Raw genomic sequence first — 24,515 nt, forward strand, 5'->3', positions numbered from 1 at the left:
GCCTGCCCCGCCATTCAATAAGATCATGGCATATCTGAAGTAGATCAGTTCCACTTACCCGCCTGATCCCTATAACCCCTAATTCCCTTACCGATCAGGAATCCATCTATCTGTGATTTAAACATATTCAACGAGGTAGCCTCCACCACTTCAGTGGGCAGAGAATTCCAGAGATTCACCACCCTCTGAGAGAAGAGGTTCCTCCTCAACTCTGTCCTAAACTGACCCCCCTTTATTTTGAGGCTGTGCCCTCTAGTTCTAGCTTCCTTTCTAAGTGGAAAGAATCTCTCCACCTCTACCCTATCCAGCCCCTTCATTATCTCATAGGTCTCTATAAGATCCCCCCTCAGCCTTCTAAATTCCAACGAGTACAAACCCAATCTGCTCAGTCTCTCCTCATAATCAATGCCCCTCATCTCTAGAATCAACGCCCCTCATCTCTAGTATCAACCTGGTGAACCTTCTCTGCACTCCCTCCAAGGCCAATATATCCTTCCGCAAATAAGGGGACCAATACTGCACACAGTATTCCACCTGCGGCCTCACCAGTGCCCTGTACAGATGCAGCAAGACATCTCTGCTTTTATATTCTATCACCCTTGTGATATAGGCCAACATCCCATTTGCCTTCTTGATCACCTGTCGCACCTGCAGACTGGGTTTTTGCGTCAAGGACCCCCAGGTCCCTTTGCACAGTAGCATGTTGTAATTTTTTTCCATTTAGATAATCCAATTTGCTATTATTTCCTCCAAAGTGAATAACCTCGCATTTGTCAATGTTATACTCCATCTGCCAGATCCTCGCCCACTCACTCAGCCTGTCCAAATCTCTCTGCAGGCCTTCTACGCCCTCCACACGATTCACTTTTCCACTTATCTTTGTGTCGTCTGCAAACTTTGTTACCCTACACTCAGTCCCCTCCTCCAGATCGACTCTATAAATGGTAAATAGTTGAGGCCCCAGTACCGATCCCTGCGGCACGCCACTAGTTACCATCTGCCAACCAGAAAAGCACCCATTTATTCCAACTCTCTGCTTCCTGTCGGATAGCCAATCCCCAATCCACGCTAACACCCTACCCCCAACTCCGTGTGACCCAATCTTCTTCAGCAACCTTTTGTGAGGCACCTTATCAAACGCCTTTTGGAAATCCAAAAACACCGCATCCACCGGTTCCCCTCCGTCAACCGCACTAGTCACATTTTCATAAAAATCCAACAAGTTCGTCAAGCACGACTTTCCCCTCCTGAATCCATGCTGTGTCTGCTTAATCGAACCATTCTTATCCAGATGGCCTGCTATTTCTTCTTTAATGATGGATTCCAGCATTTTCCCAACTACAGACGTTAAACTAACCGGCCTGTAGTTACCCGCCTTTTGTCTATTTCCTTTTTTAAACAGCGGCGTAACATTAGAAGTTTTCCAATCCGCCGGCACTACCCCAGAATCCAACGAATTTTGATAAATAACCACTAACGCATCCGCTATTACCTCTGACATTTATTTCAGTACCCTGGGATGCATTCCATCCGGGCCCAGGTATTTGTCCGCTTTCAGTCCTGTTAGTCGACCAAGCACTGCCTCCCTGGTAACATTAATTGTATTGAATACCTCTCCTCCTACCAACCCTCTATCATTAATATTCGGTAAACTATTTGTGTCTTCCACCGTGAAGACCGACATAAAAAACTTATTTAAAGGCATGACTGTTAGAATGTAACCGCTGACAACTTTGTATTGGATGTAATGTGACCAATGGGAACAAGATGCAAGGGTCAGCTGACCCAGTAAATCATGGAACCAATTGCAGAGTGATGTAATAGTCAGCTGATTCACTATAAATAAGGAACTATGGAGAATTGTGGGGAGCTTGGAGTGGCCCAGGGCGAGGCCCCAAGTTTGGAGTAATGATGTTTCTTTATTAAACCCTTTACTTTATAAGTTTGAGTGAGTTTTGTTGTATTTTCATTAGCTGCATTTTGAAGAGTTCCTTCTGAAGAAACATGAACTCAGTATTAGTTAAAGTTTTGAGTCGCACATTGCTTCTTTTAGTTTTAAGGTTTCTGGAGTGTTGCTCACCATCTACTTTTCTGGCATTTGTCATGATCTTCTGAAACAGAGTGCAGCAAATGGCCAGAAAGGTCCTGACTGCAGCAAGCTTATGTATGTCTGAGGGATGAACACTATAATCTATTGCAAGTCTTCAACATTCTGAGGATTGAGGTGCAGGTGCAGCAGGTAATTAAGAAGGCAAATGGAATTTTGTCCTTCATTGGTAGAGGGATGGAGTTTAAAAACAGCACGCTTATGTTGCAGCTGTATAACGTGCTGGTGAGGCCACACCTGGAGTACTGTGTACAGTTTTGGTCTCCTGACTTGAGAAAGGATATACTGGCACTGGAGGAGGTGCAGAGGAGATTCACTTGGTTGATTCCAGAGTTGAGAGGGTTGGCTTATGAGGAGAGACTGAGTAGGCAGGAGCTATACTCATTGGAATTCAGAAGAATGAGGGGAGATCTTATAGAAACATATAAGATTATGAAGGGAATAGATAAGATAGAAGCAGGGAAGTTGTTTCCACTGGCGGGTGAAACTAGAACTAGGGGGCATGGCCTCAAAATAAGGGGAAGCAGATTTAGGACTGAGTTGAGGAGGAACTTCTTCACACAAAAGGTTGTGAATCTGGAATTCCCTTCCCAATGAAGCAGTTGAGGCTACCTCATTGGATGTTTTTAAGGCAAGGATAGATAAATTTTTGAACAGTACAAGAATTAAAGGTTATGGTGAGCGGGCGGGTAAGTGGAGCTGAGTCCACAAAAAGATCAGCCATGATCTTATTGAATGGCGGAGCAGGATCGAGGCGCCAGATGGCCTACTCCTGCTTCTAGTTCTTGTGTTCTTAAAATGATATATTGTTCAAAAATAAACTTGTTTGAATATCATAGTTTCAGAACATTTAGATTGAAAACTGTTGCCACCATTTTCAGGCAAGTTTCTGTTCTCACTGATGCTGTGTTGAATCTGGTTCAATTATATAAACCAATGTAAGAAAACTGAAGCCATCATTCGACTGTCAAACAACAATAACATACAACAAATGTCCTTTTCCCTTCTGGATCAAAGTAGACACTCTATACCAGCACAATGTGTTCTTTTGTGATGTCCTCAATAATTTATTGGCAGGGAAGCATGCCACTGAGCTAATTCCTTACCTTTTGTCTACTCTGGGACTTCCAGCACAATTCTCTGAATAGTGATTCGGAACTGAGCCTATTGACTGATCTCCAGAATGCTTGAAGGCATTTGTTGCCCCTACTGCCATCTTTGTTGCACAGCTAACTCAGCACAGACAGGATTTCAGACCTGGTATTTTACTGATCTGTCTGACTCAGCAACTCATTGCCACAATCAACTGCAGGTTGGCGAGTCTTGCATAGCTTCTTTCTATTGAGTAAGAAACATGTTAGTGTTCAAATATCAACTCTCTCTCTCTCCCCCTGCCCCATCACCACCACCTCCAGGGGATGCTAGCATAGTGCAAATGTTGTAATCCAGAGGCCCGGACTCATAGAAACATAGAACAGTACAGCACAGAACAGGCCCTTCGGCCCACGATGTTGTGCTGAGCTTTATCTGAAACCAAGATCAAGCTATCCCACGCCCTATCATCCTGGTGTGCTCCATGTGCCTATCCAATAACCGTTTAAATGTTCCTAAAGTGTCTGACTCCACTATCACTGCAGGAAGTCCATTCCACACCCCAACCACTCTCTGCGTAAAGAACCTACCTCTGATATCCTTCCTATATCTCCCACCATGAACCCTATAGTTATGCCCCCTTGTAATAGCTCCATCCACCTGAGGAAATAGTCTTTGAACGTTCACTCTATCTATCCCCTTCATCATTTTATAAACCTCTATTAAGTCTCCCCTCAGCCTCCTCCGCTCCAGAGAGAACAGCCCTAGCTCCCTCAACCTTTCCTCATAAGACCTACCCTCCAAACCAGGCAGCATCCTGGTAAATCTCCTCTGCACTCTTTCCAGCGCTTCCACATCCTTCTTATAGTGAGGTGACCAGAACTGCACACAATATTCCAAATGTGGTCTCACCAAGGTCCTGTACAGTTGCAGCATAACCCCACGGCTCTTAAACTCCAACCCCCTGTTAATAAAAGCTAACACACTGTAGGCCTTCTTCACAGCTCTATCCACTTGAGTGGCAACCTTTAGAGGTCTGTGGATATGGACCCCAAGATCTCTCTGTTCCTCCACAGTCTTCAGAACCCTACCTTTGACCCTGTAATCCACATTTAAATTAGTCCTGCCAAAATGAATCACCTCACATTTATCAGGGTTAAACTCCATTTGCCATTTATCAGCCCAGCTTTGCATCCTATTTATGTTTCTTTGCAGCCTACAACAGCCCTCCACCTCATCCACTACTCCACCAATCTTGGTGCCATCAGCAAATTTACTGATCCAACCTTCAGCCCCCTCCTCTAAGTCATTAATAGAAATCACAAAGAGCAGAGGACCAAGCACTGATCCCTGTGGCACTCCGCTAGCAACCTGCCTCCAGTCCGAAAATTTTCCATCCACCGCCACCCTCTGTCTTCAATCAGATAGCCAGTTACCTATCCAATCGGCCAACTTTCCCTCTATCCCACACCTCCTTACTTTCATCATAAGCCGACCATGGGGGACCTTATCAAACGCCTCACTAAGATCCATGTATATGACATCAACTGCCCTAATGGACCGGAGACGTGAGTTCACATCCCACCATGGCAGCTGGAGGAATTTAACCAGTGTTTATTTAATAAATCTGGAATAATCATCTCCCTGATATTGGGCCAGAACCTCCAGTGTCAGATTGCCACTCCACTCCTATTTTGTGCACAGCCCCGGAACTCCGTGTTTCTCACCCAGAGTTCTGACCAGGTCTCTTCAGAAATGTGGAGTGCACCTGTTCTCGGAGTCCTTCCTCATCGAGGGAAGTCAAGTCACACGCACTCTTTACAGCATCAGCTGCGGTATTTTGATGAGTCTTCATTCACTAAACATCTTGAACAGCTTTGGAACATTTAAACAGATATCACTGCATTGGTGAATGAGATAAGTGAGTAGGTGCTAGCTGGGCAGGATGGTAAGTGGCAAGGGTGGTCATCGGATCAGTGGGGTGCAGGGTTGGTTAGTTGTCAACTGGATAGGGTGGCAGGTCGGAGAGATGGGGAGGATGCTGTCAGTTGTGTTGTTATGTGGAGATGCCGGCGTTGGACTGGGATAAACACAGTACGAAGTCTCACACCGCCAGGTTAAAGTCCAACAGGTTTATTTGGTAGCACAAGCCACTAGCTTTCTGAGCGTTGCCCCTTCATCAGGTGAGTGGAAGTTCTGTTCACAGAGCATGTAAAGACACAAACTCAATTTACAAAATAATGGTTGGAATGCGAGTCTTTACAGGTAATCAAGTCTTAAAGGTACAGACAATGTGAGTGGAGAGAGGGTTAAAGAGATGTGTATTGTCTCTAGCCAGGACAGATAGTGAGATTTTGCAAGCACAGGCAAGTCGTGGGGGTTACAGATAGTGTGACATGAACCCAAGATCCCGGTTGAGGCCGTCCTCATGTGTGCGGAACTTGGCTATCAGTCTCTGCTCAGCGACTCTGCGTTGTTGCGTGTCGTGAAGGCCGCCTTGGAGAACGCTTACCCGAAGATCAGAGGCCGAATGCCCGTGACCGCTGAAGTGTTCCCCAACAGGAAGAGAACAGTCTTGCCTGGTGATTGTCGAGCGGTGTTCATTCATCCGTTGTCATAGCGTCTGCATGGTCTCCCCAATGTACCATGCCTCGGGACATCCTTTCCTGCAGCGTATCAGGTAGACAACGTTGGCCGAGTTGCAAGTGTATGTACCGTGTACCTGGTGGATGGTATTCTCACGTGAGGTGATGGCATCCGTGTCGATGATCTGGCACGTCTTGCAGAGGTTGCTGTGGCAGGGTTGTGTGGTGCCGTGGTCACTGTTCTCCTGAAGGCTGGGTAGTTTGCTGTGGACAATGGTCTGTTTGAGGTTGTGCGGTTGTTTGAAGGCAAGAAGTGGGGGTGTGGGGATGGCCTTGGCGAGATGTTCGTCTTCATCAATGACATGTTAAAGGCTCTGGAGAAGATGTCGTAGCTTTTCCACTCCGGGGAAGTACTGGACAACGAAAGGTACTCTGTCCACTGTGTCCCGTGTCTGTCTTCTGAGGAGGTCGATGCGGTTTTTCGCTGTGGCGCGTCGGAACTGTCGATTGATGAGTCGTGCGCCATATCCTGTTCTTATGAGGGCATCCCTCAGCGTCTGGAGGTCTCTGTCGCAATCCTCCTCATCTGAACAGATCCTGTGTATGTGGAGGGCTTGTCTGTAGGAGATAGCTTCTTTAACGTGTTTAGGGTTGAAGCTGGAGAAGTGGAGCATCGTGAGGTTATCCATGGGCTTGTGGTACAGTGGAGTGCTGAGGTGACTGTCCTTGATGGAGATGCGTGTGTCCAAGAATGCAACCGATTCTGGAGAGTAGTCCATGTTGGTCTGATGGTGGGATGGAACTTGTTGATGTCATCATATAGTTGTTTCAGTGATTGTTCACCATGAGTCCAAAGGATGTATCTAGTGTATAGCATCAGTTGAAGGTCCTGTGCGGTGAAGAGGTCTTGTTCGAACCTGTGCATGAAGATGTTGGCATCTTGAGGTGCGCATTTGGTCCCCATGGCTGTTCCGTGTGTCTGGATGAAGAACTGGTTGTTGAAGGTGAAGACCTTGTGGTCCAGGATGAAGCGGATGAGTTGTAAAATTGCATCTGGAGATTGGCAGTTGTCGGCGTTGAGTACTGAGGCAGTTGCAGCAATGCCATCGTCGTGGGGGATGCTGGTGTAGAGTGCCGAGACATCCATTGTGACGAGGAGTGCTCCTGGTTCAACTGCTCCATGTGTGCTGAGTTTCTGTAGGAAGTCCGTAGTGTCCCGACAAAAGCTGGGGGTTCTTTGTACAATGGGTTTCGGGGTGCCCTCGACGTAGCTGGAGAGGTTCTCACACAGGGTCCCATTGCCCGATACGATGGGACAGCCGGGTGTGTTTGCCTTGTGTATCTTCGGGAGGCAGTAGAGATCTCCAATGCGGGGAGTACGTGGGATGAGAGCACAGAGGGTGTTCTGAAGGTCCAGATCAAAGATCTTGATCAGTCTGTTGAGTTGACGGGTGTGTTCTTTGGTCGGATCTGCGGGTAACTATCTGTAGTTTTCCTCGTCGTTCAGTTGTCGGTACACTTCTTTGCAGTAATCCGTTCTGTTCAGTATGACGATGGCCCCTCCTTTGTCTGCTGGTTTGATGACAACGTTGCGGTTGGTCTTGAGAGCGTAGATGGCGTTGCGTTGTGCTTGGGTGATGTTCGGGACCGTCTTGTGAGTGCGGCTGATGAATCTGGCATTGACGCACCCTGACGGCTTGGGCATACATGTCAAGTCGAGGGCAACGGCCTTTCGGAGGAGTCCAATTCGACTCTTTCCTCTTCAGTTGCTGCACCGCGGATCTCTCTGTCGGCTGTTCTGTTTCATTGACTGTCTCATTGTGTTTGCTGTTGGCCTCTTGGGGTTTGTGGAAGAACTCCCGCAGCCTCATTCGCCTGATGAATTCCTCTGTGTCTGCTGCGAGACTGGTGGGGTAGAAATTGAGTCCTTGGTTGACAACTTCGATTTCATCTGGTTGAAGTGTGTAGTCCGACAAGTTGACAATGGACTCCCCTGTAGTGGTACTGTTTTCTACTGTGGTACCGGGGGAGGCTTGGTTGCTGCTAGTGGTGATGCCGAGTTTCTCAAGTTTCCTGTTTTTGGTGTGCATGTAGATGGCGTAGTTCCTTTGTCTCGTCTGCTTGGCAGAGTTTCGCAGCTGGTCTAGTTGTGTTGTTACCAGAAGTTTGACCTGTTTTTTTCCCCTAACATTTCCATGGTAACTATTCTAGTGAGTCGAAATCCTCTGAAGAATTCAACTCAATTTCAGAGTTGGAAATGTTTCAGAGAGTTCTGGATGCTGAAGAATTGTCCATTGGCAGTCGAAGCATCCAGATAATTTATGCAGTGGCCTGGCACTGGAAGTTCAAAGGAGTCCCCAAGCGTATCTTCCAAGGTGCGACTTTTGGGAGACTAGAAGGTCTGGGCTAGTGATTATGAAACAATGGAATAGTCATAAAACCCATCTAGTTCATAGACATAGACATAGAACAGTATAGCACAGAACAGGCCCTTCGGCCCACGATCTTGTGCCGAGCTTTATCTGAAACCAAGATCAAGCTATCCCACTCCCTATCATCCTGGTGTGCTCCATGTGCCTATCCAATAACCGCTTAAATGTTCCTAAAGTGTCTGACTCCACTATCACTGCAGGCAGTCCATTCCACACCCCAACCACTCTCTGCGTAAAGAACCTACCTCTGATATCCTTCCTGTATCTCCCACCACGACCCCTATAGTTATGCCCCCTTGTAATAGCTCCATCCACCCGAGGAAATAGTCTTTGAACGTTCACTCTATCTATCCCCTTCTTCATTTTATAAACCTCTATTAAGTCTCCCCTCAGCCTCCTCCGCTCCAGAGAGAACAGCCCTAGCTCCCTCACTAATGTTCTTCAAGGGAGGAAATCTGCCATCCTTACCCAGTCTGACCTACATGTGACTCAAAATCCACAGCAATGTGGTTGACTCGTAAGCCATCCAGTTGTATCAAACCATAGGGGGAAAAAAGCACTGAGTGTGCCTACACTGCATGGACTACAGTGGTTCAAGAGCTCAGCAGCTCAGCACCACCGTTTCAAGTGCTATTAGGGATCGGCAATAAAAAGCAAATAAAAAACCAAGTTGCATATGGGATAATGTCTTTAAAGAGGTGCCCTGCAATGCACACACCATTTGCAAACTATTTTTCACTAGTTGAGTGGGCGGTTAGGTACCTTTGTGTGATTTTCAGGATCAGTGCTCTTGCCATTTGACTGCTTTATTTTTAAAGTATCTTTGACTGTAGAAACATTCAAAATAAACTCGCAAGTTAATCTTTTGAATCCACTCGGTGTCTCAATAATTAGAGCTGTGGGATGTAATTAAAATTTACTTACTGGGCTGATACCGCCAACATGTATTTGAAGTCTTCCCTCTTGCAGTAAGGTTGGGTATCCAGCTTTCAGATGAGATATGAAATCGAGACCCCCTCCCAACTGTCCCTCACGTGGCCGTGAAAGATGCCACAACATTTTGAAGAAGAGCAGGGGGCTTATCGCCATGTCCTGGCCAATATTTATCCCTTAGTCAACATCAGTAAAGCAAATCATCTAGTCATTATCACAGTGTTGTTTGCGGTTTGCAAATTGATTATTGCGACTCCAATGTTTCGACAGTGGCGACACTTCAAATGTACCTCGTAGGCTGTAAAGCACTTTGGGATATCCTATAGTTATGAAAGGCACCATGTGAATGGAAGCTGTGTTTTCTTCACCTGTTTCTCGTGACACAGTGGTTAGCACTGCTGTCTCACAGCGCCAGGGACCCGGGTTCGATTCCCAGCTTGGGTGACTGTCTGTGCGGAGTCTGCATGTTCTCTCCATGTCTGCATGGGTTTCCTCCAGACGCTCCGGTTTCCTCCCACAGTCTGGTTAGGTGCATTGACCATGCTAAATTCTCCCTCAGTGTACCCAGCTCCGGAGTGTGGCGACTAGGGGATTTTCACAGTAACTTCATTGCAGTGTTAATGTAATCCGACTTGTGACTAATAAGTAAACTTAAACTTCTCTTTTTTTATGTACTGTTCATAGTTGTGGAGCCAAAGACCTAATTAGATCAGGAAATGAACTCCATTATGGAAATTTTATAAGCTAGCAATAGAAGGCCTTCCTCCTTGAACCTAACAGATCTCTGTACATTTGACTCATGATTCTCGAGTAGGCCTCCACACTTTATAATCAGCATATTTGAACAACGCCTGCGTAATATTTCACTTGTTCTTGCTACTTTTTTTTTAAAATAGTTGATCCCACGTGTGCTGGAAATCTGTAAAGAATCCCACTCGAGATGCGGACTTTTAATATTTCTGTGTTGCTTGTTTGTTGATCCTTTTACATTTTCAGTTTTAAACTGGTTTATAACATTGCTTTAAAACATTTCCAGATTGAGTGGATTTTTTTTCTACTTTTTGACATTTTAATTTAAATGAATGTTTTATATTTGGTCTGATGCTTCTGAAAATTAACACCACCACCTTTTGGTTACCGTATAATGGTTTATTTCATTTTGTACAGAACAGTGTCAGTGTCCCAGCACTAATTACATCCAGAGAGCCATTATATTTTATTTGCTGTGTTCATGCAAGTGGTGGACTGTGTTGAGCTTTAATTGGATATTAATAGACCTGTCAATAAATCAGTTGGCTCCTGCGATTGACGCATTAATTTTTTAATGCCATACATCGCCGAGGTTATGCAGAATGTCTCTCACGATCCTCAGCGGCTTTCAATGCACCTACCAATTCCCCTGGGAATGATGGAATAGTTGTTGACAGACAGGAAAACGGACTGGTTCCACAAGCCTTGGTGAGGCAATGCCGAGTGGTATTATCGCTTAGACTATTAATCCAGAAACTCAGCTAAGGTTCTGGGGACCCGGGTTCAAATCTCGCCATGACAGATGGTGGAATTTGAATTCAATTTTTTTTAAAATCTGGAATAAAGAATTTACGGATGACCATGAAACCATTGTTGATTGCCGGAAAAACCCATCAGGTTCACGAATGTCCTTTTAAGGAAGAAAATCTGCCATCCTTACCTGGTCTGGCCTACATGTGACTCCTGAGAGTGGTTGACTCTCAACTGCCCTTGGGCAACTAGGGATTGGCAATAAATACTGGCCAGACAGCGACGCCCGTGTCCTACGAATGAATAAAAAAAGAAGTTCCCCAGATGCAGACAGGGTAGTTGGCCAAGATCCCTCCTGGGAGTGAGGGGGAATCTTAATGGCGAGACCTCTCTACCCCATCTTCCCTTCTCCACCATCTTTACGTTACCAACCTTTGTGTAGTATAGTTGAGGAAAATCCAGGATTAGTGTTTAGGCTCACAATTGAAGAACACCAACTTTGCCAAGGAACTGGAGGAATCTGATAATCTGGAACTGTGCCCCCAGGAGGAGTCAAACCTTTCAGGATGGAGGGAAAAGAACTTGGATTCAAAAGTTCAGGCTGCATATAAATAGTAATATCTTAGTTCAAACTTTTCAGCCTATTTGGGGGTAAAACAGCACATCTGCTGATCCACTTGCCTCTTCCACATACTAACTCTAAATGTTTTATCTCAACCCTTGACCTAAACTCTTGAAAGAGGTGTTGTCAATTAATCACATTTAACTGCAATTAATTTCATTAAGTCCTTTAACAATTCATTTCTTCAATTGCAGAAGTTCGAGCCACCTCCACCCTTCAGTGCACCTGCTAATTCCTCACCATAACCTTCTAGGCAAATCTTACTTTCATCTCTACAACTCCATTATAACCAATAACTCTGCAGACAATATCCTGCTTCTGCACATGCTTCCAGCATCTGCTTCCATCAACCCCCCCCCGCCACACACACACACACAGACACACACCACACACACCCACACACCATTACATCAGTGACTAAACTTTTAAAAAATACTTAATTGGCTCTAAAGTGCTTTGGTACATGCTGAGGTTGTGAGAGATGCTGAATAAATACAAGTTACTTCTTTTTCCTACATGTGTTTGCTGTACAGGATGACAGTATAGTGAGATAGCAATGGTATCTTTCAGTGATCTTTATCATTGAGCCCGAGGCCTCTACGTCAGCCAGAAGCCTGAACCAGCCGGCTGCTCCATTCTGTAACACACTAACCAGCTTTCGTGGCCTGGCGGTTATAGTATTGTTGCAATTAAAAACCAAAATTAACAGATTTTTAATGAAATAATTGTTTCAGTTGCCTCACAGCCCTATCTACAGTAATTTAGTGGGAACCAATTATGTATAATTTGGCAGTCTGTGGCTGAGATTGCTGCAGATACAGTTCGAAAACTTTTAACCCGTTTAATGTGGCTCTTATCCCAGTGCTACCATTATTCTGTGCAGATTCCAGAGGAGCATGATGTTGAAAGTCTGATCCGGAAGGAGCGAGAATGGAGATTTTTGCGTAATGGACGCGTTAGAAAACGAGCTGGATGGATTATTGAGAAAGGTGAGCCACGTACCAGATGTAGGGCAACACGGTGGCACAGTGGTTAGCACTGCTTCCTCACAGCACCAGGGACCCGGGTTCTATTCCCAGCTTGGGTCACTCGTCTGTGTGGAGTCTGCACGTTCTCCCCGTGTCCGTGTGGGTTTCCTCCGGATGCTCCGGTTTCCTTCCACAGTCCAAAGATGTGCAGGTTAGGTGGATTGGCCATGCTAAATTGCCCCTGAGTGTCACGGGGAACACAGTAAGAGTTTTAACAACACCAGGTTAAAGTCCAACAGGTTTATTTGGTAGCTTGATTTTGGTATTTGGTAACTTGATTTTGTGTCTCTGTGCACTGTTTGAGAGCACATTTCCACTCCATCTGACGAAGGAGCAGCGCTCCGAAAGCTTATGGTATTTGCTACCAAATAAACCTGTTGGACTTTAACCTGGTGTTGTTAAAACTCTTACGGTGTTCACCCCAGTCCAACGCCGGCATCTCCACGTCACGGGGATTAGCAGGGTAAACATGTGGGGTTGCGGGCTCGATGGGCTGAATGGCCTCCTTCTGCACTAGGGAATTTATGATAATTAAACCTGTTAATGAAGGTACAGTGGAAGGTTTCTTTAATTAAACATGCAATTTTGAGAGTTATAAAAGCAAAATAGTCCGGGTGCTGGAAGTCAAAAATAAAATGGGAACAAGATGCTGGAGACAGTTAACAGGTCAGGCAGCATCTGTAGAGAGAAATAGAATTAACGTTTCACGTTAATAGCCTTTCTGATGCAGAGAATTGAAGGAAAAAGCATTAATTTTTTGGTATTTGGAATAGACAATTGAAAAATTGAGGGTGAGAGAGAGTATGTGCATCGTTGGGAAAGATAATCGATTTGAAACGATTAAGCGAAGTTAGGAATGTGCTTGTTTGGTGGTATTTGATTGGATTTATTATTGTCACATGTATTACTGTACAGTGAAAAGTATTGTTTCTTGCGCACTATACAGACAAAGCATACCGTTCATAGAGAAGGAAAGGAGAGGGTGCAGAGTGTTACAGTCATAGCTAAGGTGTAGAGAAGGATCAACTTACTGCGAGGTAGATCCATTCAAAAGTCTGATGGCAGTAGGGAAGAAGCTGTCCTTGAGTCGGTTGGGTACATGTCCACAGACTTTTGTATCTTTTTCCCGGTGGAAGAGAATATGTCAGGGGTGCGTGGGGTCCTTAATTGTGCTCGCTGCTTTTCTGAGGCAGTGGGAAGTGTTGACAGTGTCAGTGGATGGGAGGCTGGTTTGAGAGGTGGACTGGGCTTCGTTCACGACCCTTTGTAGTTTCTTGTGGTCTTAGATAGAGCAGGAGCCATACCAAGCTGAGTTACAATCACATATAACCATTCCAGAATAGGTTTTAACATTGAAAAGAATGGGGGAATATTTTAATATCAAATTTTTTAGCAACATAGATAATTGGATGGGAGAGAGACAAAATGTTTTTAAAATTGGGATAAGATGTTCATTGGTGGTGGCCAGAGATATTTGTTGATACAAAGGGGAGATTGAAATGCGATACCGCAGGATACTGGAATATAAGTGCAAAGTTTAGCTTTGAATTCTCCCAAATCCCCATGTCGCAGGTGTGCACTTGAACCATGTTTCCTTGAGTCAAAGTGTTGAGTAGTTGGATTTCCTTAGTGGATAGGGATATTTAATTGGACACATGTATTTTGTTCTTTCTTTACTGCTCAAGGTGTCCAGTTTCCCAAGACAAGCCCACTTGGCGAGTGAGCACAGATGGTGGGCGGGCTGGAGTCACAGGGGAGAAGTGCCAACAGGTGTGTTCACACCTGGCCAACAGAGTATCCGCAGTTCCAAACAGGATGATGTACAGAGGCAGACAGCTTTAAAAATGAGTGGGGTGGGGAGGTGGTCAGAAAGCCACATCAGAGAAGAGAATGGGGCTTGACTCATCAGCGTACCCTCTCGTAGCGAATCAGATGGGAAACGTGAAGTCAGTAGTACAGATTCCAGAGGAGCACAATTTTGAAAGCCTGGTCCAGAAGGAGTGAAAATGGAAACGTTTATGTTGTGGACAAACAAGCTGGCTGGTTTATAAGAGAGTGAGTAATAGCTGCAGAATTAGCCCACTGGAGAACAGAAAAGGAGCCTGTTGACAATGTTGAAACGGCTGAAGGCCTGGGGCATCCTGGAAGGAAGTACAATTGAACAAAGTGTCAGTAAAGTATTTTATATTTACCTGGCCAAGAAAAAAATAAACAGGTCCCGTTCTCTCAAATGTTGCGCTGGAGTGGCGGAGAATTGATGGGGCGTTGTCAGGGTTCGAGTGTTTCAAGCCTTGTTATATTGGATTGCTCGGGTGCAGTACATTAAGAAAGCTCAGCAGAGAGGATCTGCACATAACTCAACCCGCCTGAATTTCCACCCTTACATTCAAGGGATTGTTTGCTATCAAAGAATTTGACAATCTTAATCAAAACCAAATACATCATGTCCTACATTGGACATCAGAATCTGAACTAGACCATAAGATATAGGAGCAGAATTAGGCCATTCGGCCCGTCGAGTCTGCTCCGCCATTCAGTCATGGTTTACAATCCTCCCCCTCAGTTTTTCCATTCACGGAACACCCAATGATCCAATACATCCAATCACAAAGCAGGAAATGTTGTCACCTGCCTTGGTGTCCATTATCCAAATCGTGCCTGCTTCTATTGGACCTTCCCGAGCTCCTGACCTCCCTGTGAAGTCATTTTTCTATTCCTATGCAGTGTGAGCTCTCACTTAGTGCATAACTTGCTGTTTGGCCATTGGCCTTTTCCCTTTCAGGCACCTTCACCATCATGTTAAAAGCAACCTATTGCGGATGCTGGAATCTGAAACCAAAAGAGAAAATGCTGCAAAATCTCAGCATCTGTGGAGAAAGAATAGGGCCGATGTTTCGAGTCTGGCTGACCCTTTATCAGAGCTAACCGGGTGCTCTAACAAAGGGCATCCAGACGCGAAACATTGGCATCTGTGCAGAGAGAATAGAGCCATCAGACCTGCTGAGATTTTCCAGCATTTTCTCCTCTTGTTATTTCATGTTATTTAGGCCTTCCCCACCCTGTCCCCGACCATCTGCAGGAATTCCAATCAGGGTAATTGTGGAGTACTGTTATGAAGATGAAAGAAGGAAGCATGATGGCTTCCTACTTTTCCTAAAGAAACATGTGATTCTAACCAGTTTTTCTTCTCCCTACTGAGGTATCACAAGATTGGACGACCAGATCTTTATCAACAGAAATCCAGGTGTCCCTTCAGTGGTGAAGTTTCACCCTTTTACTCCCTGTATAGCAGTAGCTGACAAAGACAGTATCTGGTAAGAGCAGCTTTGGCTACAAGCAAATTATTTCAAAGTCTCAAAAGTTATGCTAGATCGTTCAACAGCGTTTTGATTCATGTTTCATTGTTTCATTGAAGTTTTTGGGATTGGGAGAAAGGAGAAAAGCTTGATTACTTTCACAATGGAAATCCCCGCTACACCCGGATTACTGCGATGGAATATCTGAATGGACAGGATTTCTCTCTGCTCCTCTCTGCCACAGGTAACATAACTCTAACAATGTAAGATAACGGACTCACAGCGGTTAACTTACAGTGCAAATCACTGCATATGTGTTTTTGCATTGCATAGCTGGGCATTTGCTGCCAACCACTCAGTAAGAAGTCTCACAACACCAGGTTAAAGTCCAACAGGTTTATTTGGTAGCAAATACCATGAGCTTTCGGAGCACTGCTCCTTCATCAGATGGAGTGGAAATTACCACTCAGTTCCACAGAGGGCTGTGAAGGCCAGTTGATTGAGTGTCTTTAAGACAGAAATAGATAGATTCTTGATCAATAAAGGGGTCAAGGGTTACCGGGAGAAGACAGGAGAATGGGGATGAGAATCATATCAGCCATGACTGAATGGCGGAGCAGACTCGACGGGCCGAATGGCCTAATTCTGCTCCTATATCTTATTGTCTAGTTCAGATTCTGATGTCCAATGTAGGACATGATGTATTTGGTTTTGATTAAGATTGTCAAATTCTTTGATATCAACTGATGTAATCAGCACTGACAATGCTGTAGCTACGAGAAATCATAGCTCAAAGAATCTTCTTTCAGAATGTCATCACGAGATTCTTTGCATTTTTTTTTTGCTTTGTCCTTTTATTCCAGCACTTCTCAAAGTTCTTTATTTCTGTTTGTCCTATCATTAACAGGAAATGGTTCACTTTTGTGCAACCTTGTTTTCACTTGAAGCATTACACACATTACGCATGCTTTATTGATGGAAAGTGATTTTTCTTTAAGGACATTGGTGGCACAGTGGTTAGCACTGCTGCCTCACAGCGCCAAGGACCCGGGTTCAATTCCAGCCTTGGGTGACTGTGTGCTGTTTGCACGTTCTCCCCATGCCTGCGAGGGTTTCGTCCGGTTTCCTCCCACAGTGCAAAGATGTGCGGGTTAGGTGGAAGGGCCATGCCAAATTGCCCCTTAGTGTCTCAAAATGTGAAACTTAGATGGATTAACGGGGTAAATACATGGGGTTACGGGGATAGGGCCTGGATGGGATGCACTGTCAGAGGGTTGAGGCAGGCTTGATGGGCCTTCTTCTGCTCTGTCGGGCTTCTATGATTTCTGAATTCCTCATTATTGTTTTACAATCCTATTCTAAAACTTCGACGTCAAATGTTTTGAGCTGTGAAAATTACAGCATATATCCACATTATTGTCCGAAGGATTGAAGCAATGTTGTGAAGCTTTTATTTGTAAATCAGTTTATTTTCAATAGGGAATTTCAGTAATTTTATTTCATACTAAAGAGTAGTTGATATTTAGAGTTTTTTAAAAATAAAAATAAATCTGATTCACAATTTGCTGGAATGCCCATGGTAGTCAAAAGGAGATTTTGGCTGCTTTGAGAATGAAATAGATAAAAGATGAACATGAATCTTTCCTTCCAGTGCACAGTACTTTTTATGCATATTGCATAAAACACAACATCATCAACTGACATCATTAATTTTATTTGACTGTGTGCGCATCTGGAACTGGCAGGTTAGCAACACTGCATATTTAAAATTATAATTAGATTAATCATACTTTTCTGAAGTGCGTCTTATTAATTAAGTTGTATTTGCTCCATTCTAATCAGCCTCTATGGACGAAAAGCAAACTCTTTCATATTAGCTGCAGTTTGAAACCTGACGGCTGTATTTAGGATACTGAGTATCTTTTGCTGGGTTCAGTGCTATTCACTTTCGTTTCATGTTGCCATCTGAAATCATCAATGCAGAAAATTGCAATGCTAATCACACTAAATCTATAGAAACATTCTCTCTCCCACCTCCTTCCGTCGGGAAAAAGATACAAAAGTCTGAGGTCACGTACCAACCAACTCAAGAACAGCTTCTTCCCTGCTGCTGTCAGACTTTTGAATGGACCTACCTCGCATTAAGTTGATCTTTCTCGACACTCTAGCTATGACTGTAACACCACATTCTGCACTCTCTCGTTTCCTTCTCTATGAAGGGTATGCTTTGTCTGTATAGCGTGCAAGAAACAATACTTTTCACTATATACTAATACATGCGTCAATAATAAATCAAATCAAATTAATAGTTCCCTTTATTTGAAGGCTCAGAGACCTAGTTTCATTTGAGACTGAGAGTTCGGCTATCTCGACTTGTATTGCAGCTCAAGCTTTAGGTTCTTCCACCATAGTTTCTGCAGATTGAACTGACTTGAGTAAAATGACGAACAGTGAAATCAAATTTGTGGGGGGGAGAATAGAGCCAACGTTTCGAGTCTAGATGTCCTTTCGTCAGCCGCTCTGACGAAGGGTCATCCAGGCTCGAAACGTTGGCTCTATATCTCCCCACAGATGCTGTCAGACCTGCTGAGATTTTCCAGCATTTTCTGTTTTTGTTTCAGATTCCAACATTTGCAGTATTTTATTTTTGTATAAATAAAATTTGTGTTCAGTTATTTTGTTTGAATTATCCTTTAAATTTGCTGCAACATAATGCTTTCAGGAGGGGGAAGGAAATTATTTTTTTTTTAAAGGGAAGTGAAATAGGAACTGGTGTATTGGAGTGTTTTACTTGGTTAACAGTAAATTGGGATGTCAAGTTTCTCATGTCATCAGTTTTAGATGGGATGTCGTGTTTTTGAGAATATTAAAACAAAGTAAATGTGAAAGCATAGAAACTAGGAGCAGGATAGGACATTCGGTGCTTCAAGCCTGCTCACCATTCAATATGATCAGGACGGCACAGTGGTTAGCACTGCTGCCTCACAGCACCAACGACCCGAGTTCAATTCTGGCCTCGGGTCATTGTCTGTGTGGAGTCTGCACATTCTCCCCGTGTCTGCGTAGGTTTTCTCCGGGTGCTCCGGTTTCCTCCCACAGTCCAAAAATGTGTGGGTTAGGAGGATTAGCCATGCTAAATTTCCCCTTCGTGTCAGGGGGACTAGGTAGGGTAAATACATGAGGTTATGGGGATAGAGTCTGGGTGGGATTGTGGTTGCTGCAGACTCGATGGGCCAAATTGCCGCCTCCTGCACTGTCGGGTTCTATGGCTGATCCTCTATTTCAATGCCACAATCCTGCCCTCTCCCCACACCCTTGACACCTTTAGAGTCTAAAAATCTACCTATTTTCTTTTTGCGTATATTCAGTGACTCAGCCTCCTGTCATAGACAATTCCCCAGGTTCTTCACCCTTGGAGTGAAGATGTTTTTCTTCATCTCACTCCTCAATGGCCAACCGCATATCCTGAGACTGATCCTTTGGTTTTAAAGTTGAGGAGACATTTCTTTATCCAATGAGTGGTGAGCCTGTGGTATTCATTACCACCGGAAGTAGTTGATGCCAAAACATTCAAGAGGCAGCTGGATATAGCCCTTGGAGCGAATGGGATCAAAGGTTATGGGGAAAAAGCAGGATTAGGTTTTGGGTATTGAGTTGGATGATCAGCCATGATCGTAATGAATGGCGGAGCAGGCTCGAAAGGCCAAATGGCCTCCTCCTGTTCCTATCTTCCATATTTCTATACCATTTGCCTTCCTAGCTGCATGCTTGCTTTCAGTGACTGGTGTACAAAGACACCAAATACTCTGCCATTCCGTTTTTCCTACCAAAGTGGATAACATAGAAACTAGAAGCAGGAGTAGGCCATTCAGCCCTTCGAGCCAGCTCCACCTTTCATTTTGATCATAGCTGCTCATCAAATTCAATATCCTCATCCTGCCTTCCCCCATACCCCCGATTCCTTTAGCCCCAAGAGCTATATTCAACTCCTTCTTGAAATCACATAATCTATAACTTCACACTCACCCACATTATACTGCATCTGCCATGTATTTTCCCACTCCCTCAACTTATCTGAATCACCTTGAAACCTCTTGACATCATCCCCATCACTCTCATTCCCACTAATTTTCTGTCATCAGAAAACTTGGAAATATTGCATTGGTCCCCTCATCCAAACCATTGATATTTGATAGGTAAATATAGGAAGGATGCTATTGGAAAGTTATGTAAACCTTATTGAACACAGACTGTGTCAATCTAGAGAAAAGATGATGCGGTAGCACGTTTTTGACGATGAATTATTCAGAAATCCATTGTGAGATCTGGAAAAACCCAACTGCTGCAATGATGAATGTACTAATAACTCAAAACAAATCTTGCAATTTTAGACCTATAGGCTTGTCAACCGTGGTGGATAAAAATTCTGCATCTAATCAGAATAAATGAAAAATCCAACTGACACAGCTTTGTGGTTTGGGTATGCTCATTAACTAAAAGCGGAAAGGAATGTCATATTACATAGAATCCCTAAAGTGCAGAAAGAGGCCTTTCAGCCCATCGAGTTTGCACCGACCACAATCCCACCCAAGCCCTGTCCCCATAACCCTAGCTAGTCCCCCTGACACTAAGGGACAAGTCAGCATGGCCAAGCCAGCTAACCCACACATCTTTGGACTGTGGGAGGAAACTGGAACACCCGGAGGAAACCCACGCAGACACGAGGAGAACGTGCAAACTCCACACAGACAGTGACCCAAGCCGGGAATCGAACCTAGATCCCTGGCGCTGTGAGGCAGCAGTGCTAACTAACCACCGTGCCGCCACATGATATCAATTGTTGAGGAAATTGTATATTGAATGTGCAGAACCCATGAAGTTCTGGTCCAAGAAGGTAATATTGACAGTGTGCGGAGTATTGATGAGAGTATAGCTTACTGGAAATAAAGAAAAATGACCTGAAGACAATGGAACGACCTCGCAGATATGGAAGAAGTGTGGTGCAGGCTTTCAAATGCACAGATGGCTAGTGCTACAGGCAGGAGATAGATGAAAGTGTTGTCATCTGGTTCAGTATCTAAACAGCTAGAGCGTCTTAAGATGACTTCAATGATTTTGTTTTGCTCATTTCTATTGAGTGTGGTGCATCAGTAGCAATGTGTTCGTCAGTACCAAAAACTTGGACACATTTTGGCACTTCAGATGCCAGTTGAATGATATCATTTCTTCAATACGCTTCAGAAATGATAAAAGTCTGGTATTTAGTTCTCTTCCAGCAGAAATGTTGTGTCTGTCAGTTCTGAAATACGCTAATAATTTCTGAAGCGTTTTGTTAAAACTGATCCAAGATAACGTTGTTTGCTGTTCAGAGATGCACCTTAGAACATACATCATGGAATGTCTGCCCCCATATTGCATTCAATTATAGAAAACAAGACCACATACAATTCTGGAAAAGCTCCATTTCGTGTTCATATGTGATTAATCTCATGGACTTCTGCTCCCAACCTTATTACTTCTTCATTTCATATGTTAAGGAATACCAAGTTCATTCTCCAATCTCTCCTGGGGATGTGTATCCACCAGCGATTCTATAAATGGAATCCCCATTCTCAACAGCTCTCCACTGAAAGGTTTTAATTTTGATTTGATTTATTATTGTCACATGTATTAAACATACAGTGAAAAGTATTGTTTCTTGCGAGCTATACAGACAAAGCATACCATTCATAGAGAAGGAAAGGAGAGAGTGCAGAATGTAGTGTTACGGTCATAGCTAGGGTGTAGAGAAAGATCAACTTAATACAAGGTCGCCAAATCTGTAAGAAATTGAATTAAAGCGTTGTTAGAGAATTTAAAAGAGTTAGAATGAAGTTTTAGAAGCATAGATCGAGAGTGAAAGATAGAATTAGAAGGCATGCTGGGCACAGCTTGCAAGAAGTCGCCTCTCTCCGGTGCCATCTTGGGGGAAACAAAATTGACACCAAACTTGAATCTGTTCTCCTCTCCATTATCCGATGGAGGATGTTTTTTTTCCCTCATCTCTAACCTTCCCTGGGATCCACTGTTCTAATGAACAGAAAATGAATTGGATTAAATCATGTGCCAATACTCTGAGAATGTGATGCAAAAGAACACAGATTTCCGCAGAGGTTTGAAATTACTGGGGGGATGGGAGAAAAACCGGATTCACTCGAGGCTGATGACAGTTGCAACCTTCTACATGTTCATTTTCTGGAGTGCCCTGGTATAATCCTGGGACAGCTTGGTATAGCAGCTTGCCGGAGGACACATGTTTATTACATTAAAGCACTACAACTAGATTTATTGAGCTTTTCACTTCAGAAATTGTCCAGCGGGATTTAATTTTAACTCTTTTAAAGGAGGGCACTAATGATTCCAATCGCCAGCGTTATTCATTCAAGAATCATAGAATCCCTACAGTGCAGAAGGAAGCCATTCGGCCCATCGAGCCTGCACCAACAGCAATCCCACCCAGGCCCTATCCTATAGAGCTACATATTTACCTTGATAATCCCCCTGACACTAAGGACAAATTAGCATGGCCAATCCACCTAATGATGTGGAGATGCCGGCGTTGGACTGAGGTAAACACAGTAAGAAGTCTCACAACACCAGGTTAAAGTCCAACAGGTTTATTTGGGAGCAAAAGCCACTAGCTTTCGGAGCGCTGCCCCTTCCTGACTTACCTGATGAAGGAGCAGCGCTCCGAAAGCTTGTGGCTTTTGCTACCAAATAAACCTGTTGGACTTTAACCTGGCGTTGTGAGACGTCTTACAATCCACCTAACCCACACAACTTTGGACTGCGGGAGTAAACCGGAGCACCCGGAGGAAACCCACGCAGACACTGGGCGAACGTGTAAACTCCACACAGTGACCCGAATTATTTTCCATGTTACGCAGTTTGATCAAGTATAGATAACTGTGGTTTGGTCAAAATAAAATGACCTATTGAATTTTGGGGGGAATGCTCTGGTAACTATAATGGTTTTTCATTGTCATGGTATCTACGTAATTGAATTTATCCAGCCTCAGATTATCTCCGTAAAAGAGTTCTGCTTCCAAAATGTTGTAAGAAGTTTAACAACACCAGGTTAAAGTCCAACAGGTTTATTTGGTAGCAAAAGCCATGGTGGCTTTTGCTACCAAATAAACCTGTTGGACTTTAACCTGGTGTTGTTAAACTTCTTACTGTGTTTACCCCAGTCCAACGCTGGCATCTCCACATCCAAAATGTTGTACAGATTAATTCAAGTAGCAAACTTGTGTTCATCAATACAATGTCGAGAATAATTAATTGGCTGTGGGTGATAAACAAGAATTAAAAGAACCAGTACACAGGGTGCTAAATGTTTTCACAAGATAATTGAGGGGCTGAGCTTCAAGCTGTTTCAGAGCTGATTGCTTTGCCCAAAATATAAGTGGAGCTCTAAGCACCTTCATACCGGGCGGCACGGTGGCACAATAATGGGCATCACGGTGGCACAGTGGTTAGCACTGCTGCCTCATGGTGCCAGGGACCCAGGATCAATTCCCAGCTTGGGTCACTGTCTGTGTGGAGTTTGCAGGTTCTCCCCGTGTCTGAGTAGGTTTCCTCCGGGTGCTCCGGTTTCCTCCCATAGTCCAAAAGACATATTGGTTAGGTGCATTGACCCAAACAGGTGCAGGAGTGTGGCGACTGGGGAGATTTCACAGTAACTTCATTGCAATGTTAATGTAAGCCTTACTTGTGACTAATGAATAAAACTTTTTAACTTTAAATAGTTAACCTGCACGTTGAAAAGTAATGACCTCGATTTTAACGTAAAATAAATAAATCATTGCAATATACACCGCACTAATTATGATTGCTAATAACATAATTCAAACAAGGAGTTACTGAGTCTTAACTCTGTAAAAGATAAAGTTGCCATTGTCCAAAGCGACCATAAGCTGCTCTCCCCTTTGAGTGGGAGAGCTGACTGGTGGTGATTTAACATTAGGATCACCACACCTCTGGTGAGGGGCAGGGTTGAGAAGGTGGGGCCTTCATGAATAACCCCAGCCCAGTGCAGGAATTGAACCCGCACTGTTGGCATCGCTCTGCATCGCTGACCCTGTTTTTAAAAAACTGCTGTTCACGTATCATGCACACCTGAGGAATAATGAGCTGCATATGTTACTTTTACAAAAATATATTGTATTTATGTTCATAACGCTTTCGTATATCCCAGTGCACTTCTCCACTCTACATGTCCAAAGTTGTGCGAGTTAGACGGATTGGCCATGCTAAATTGACCCTAGTGTCAAGGGGTTAGAACGGTAAATGCGGGGTTACTGGAGTGAGGCCTGAGTGGGATTGTGGTTGGTGCGGACTCGATGGGCCGAGTGGCCTCCTTCTGCACTGTGGGGATTCTGTGATTCTATGTTTCTGTGGCATCCTTGATCATCCTGCTAATATTCCCTTATCAGTAATGTGTCTATGTGAAAGGTGGCACATTAACACACAAATGTTGTGATCAGTGTGAAATATGGTTTCACTGTTGGCTTCAGGTAAAGTACCCCTCTCAACTAATTCTCCTAATGGTCACCAGTCAGTTTGAAACATGTGTCACCAAATACGGTTGGAAAAAAAGACATTAAAATTGTAGTTTTTGAATAATTTGTAAAAGATGCATTGACTGGGAAACTTCTTTAATTACTGTTCGTGATTCTGTACTTTGTATAACGTGAAGAACACAAGGTCACTTCATTACTTACCTAAAATATTTTAAACTCTCACCTTAAACCAATAAAATTGGAACTTGCTGCATTCCTAGCCAAGCAGTTCCAATACAGTTACAACACTGGCATTTACCCTAACAATGTGGAAAATTGCCTGGGTATGTCCTATACACAAGAAACAGGACAAATCCAAC

General features: G+C 44.0%; 1 protein-coding gene across 3 annotated transcripts in view; it reads left to right on the forward strand.

The window, feature by feature from the left end:
* rptor (regulatory associated protein of MTOR, complex 1) overlaps positions 1 to 24,515 on the forward strand; it is a 440,065-nt gene that overhangs the window by 359,468 nt on the left and 56,082 nt on the right. For 2 of the 3 annotated variants that reach the window (XR_013499184.1, XM_078225713.1), the window contains exons 25-27: positions 12,155 to 12,260; positions 15,499 to 15,613; positions 15,715 to 15,839. Coding sequence is in view for 2 of the 3 variants with exons in the window: in XM_078225713.1 (XP_078081839.1) it covers positions 12,155 to 12,260; positions 15,499 to 15,613; positions 15,715 to 15,839 (346 nt within the window). In the remaining variant the exon portion in view is untranslated. Of the gene's footprint in view, positions 1 to 12,133; positions 12,261 to 15,498; positions 15,614 to 15,714; positions 15,840 to 24,515 lie in introns of all 3 variants that reach the window. The other variant, XM_078225712.1, reaches the window with a different exon arrangement.

This window comes from Mustelus asterias, chromosome 12 (assembly GCF_964213995.1).
Source record: "Mustelus asterias chromosome 12, sMusAst1.hap1.1, whole genome shotgun sequence".
Lineage (NCBI taxonomy): Eukaryota > Metazoa > Chordata > Chondrichthyes > Carcharhiniformes > Triakidae > Mustelus > Mustelus asterias.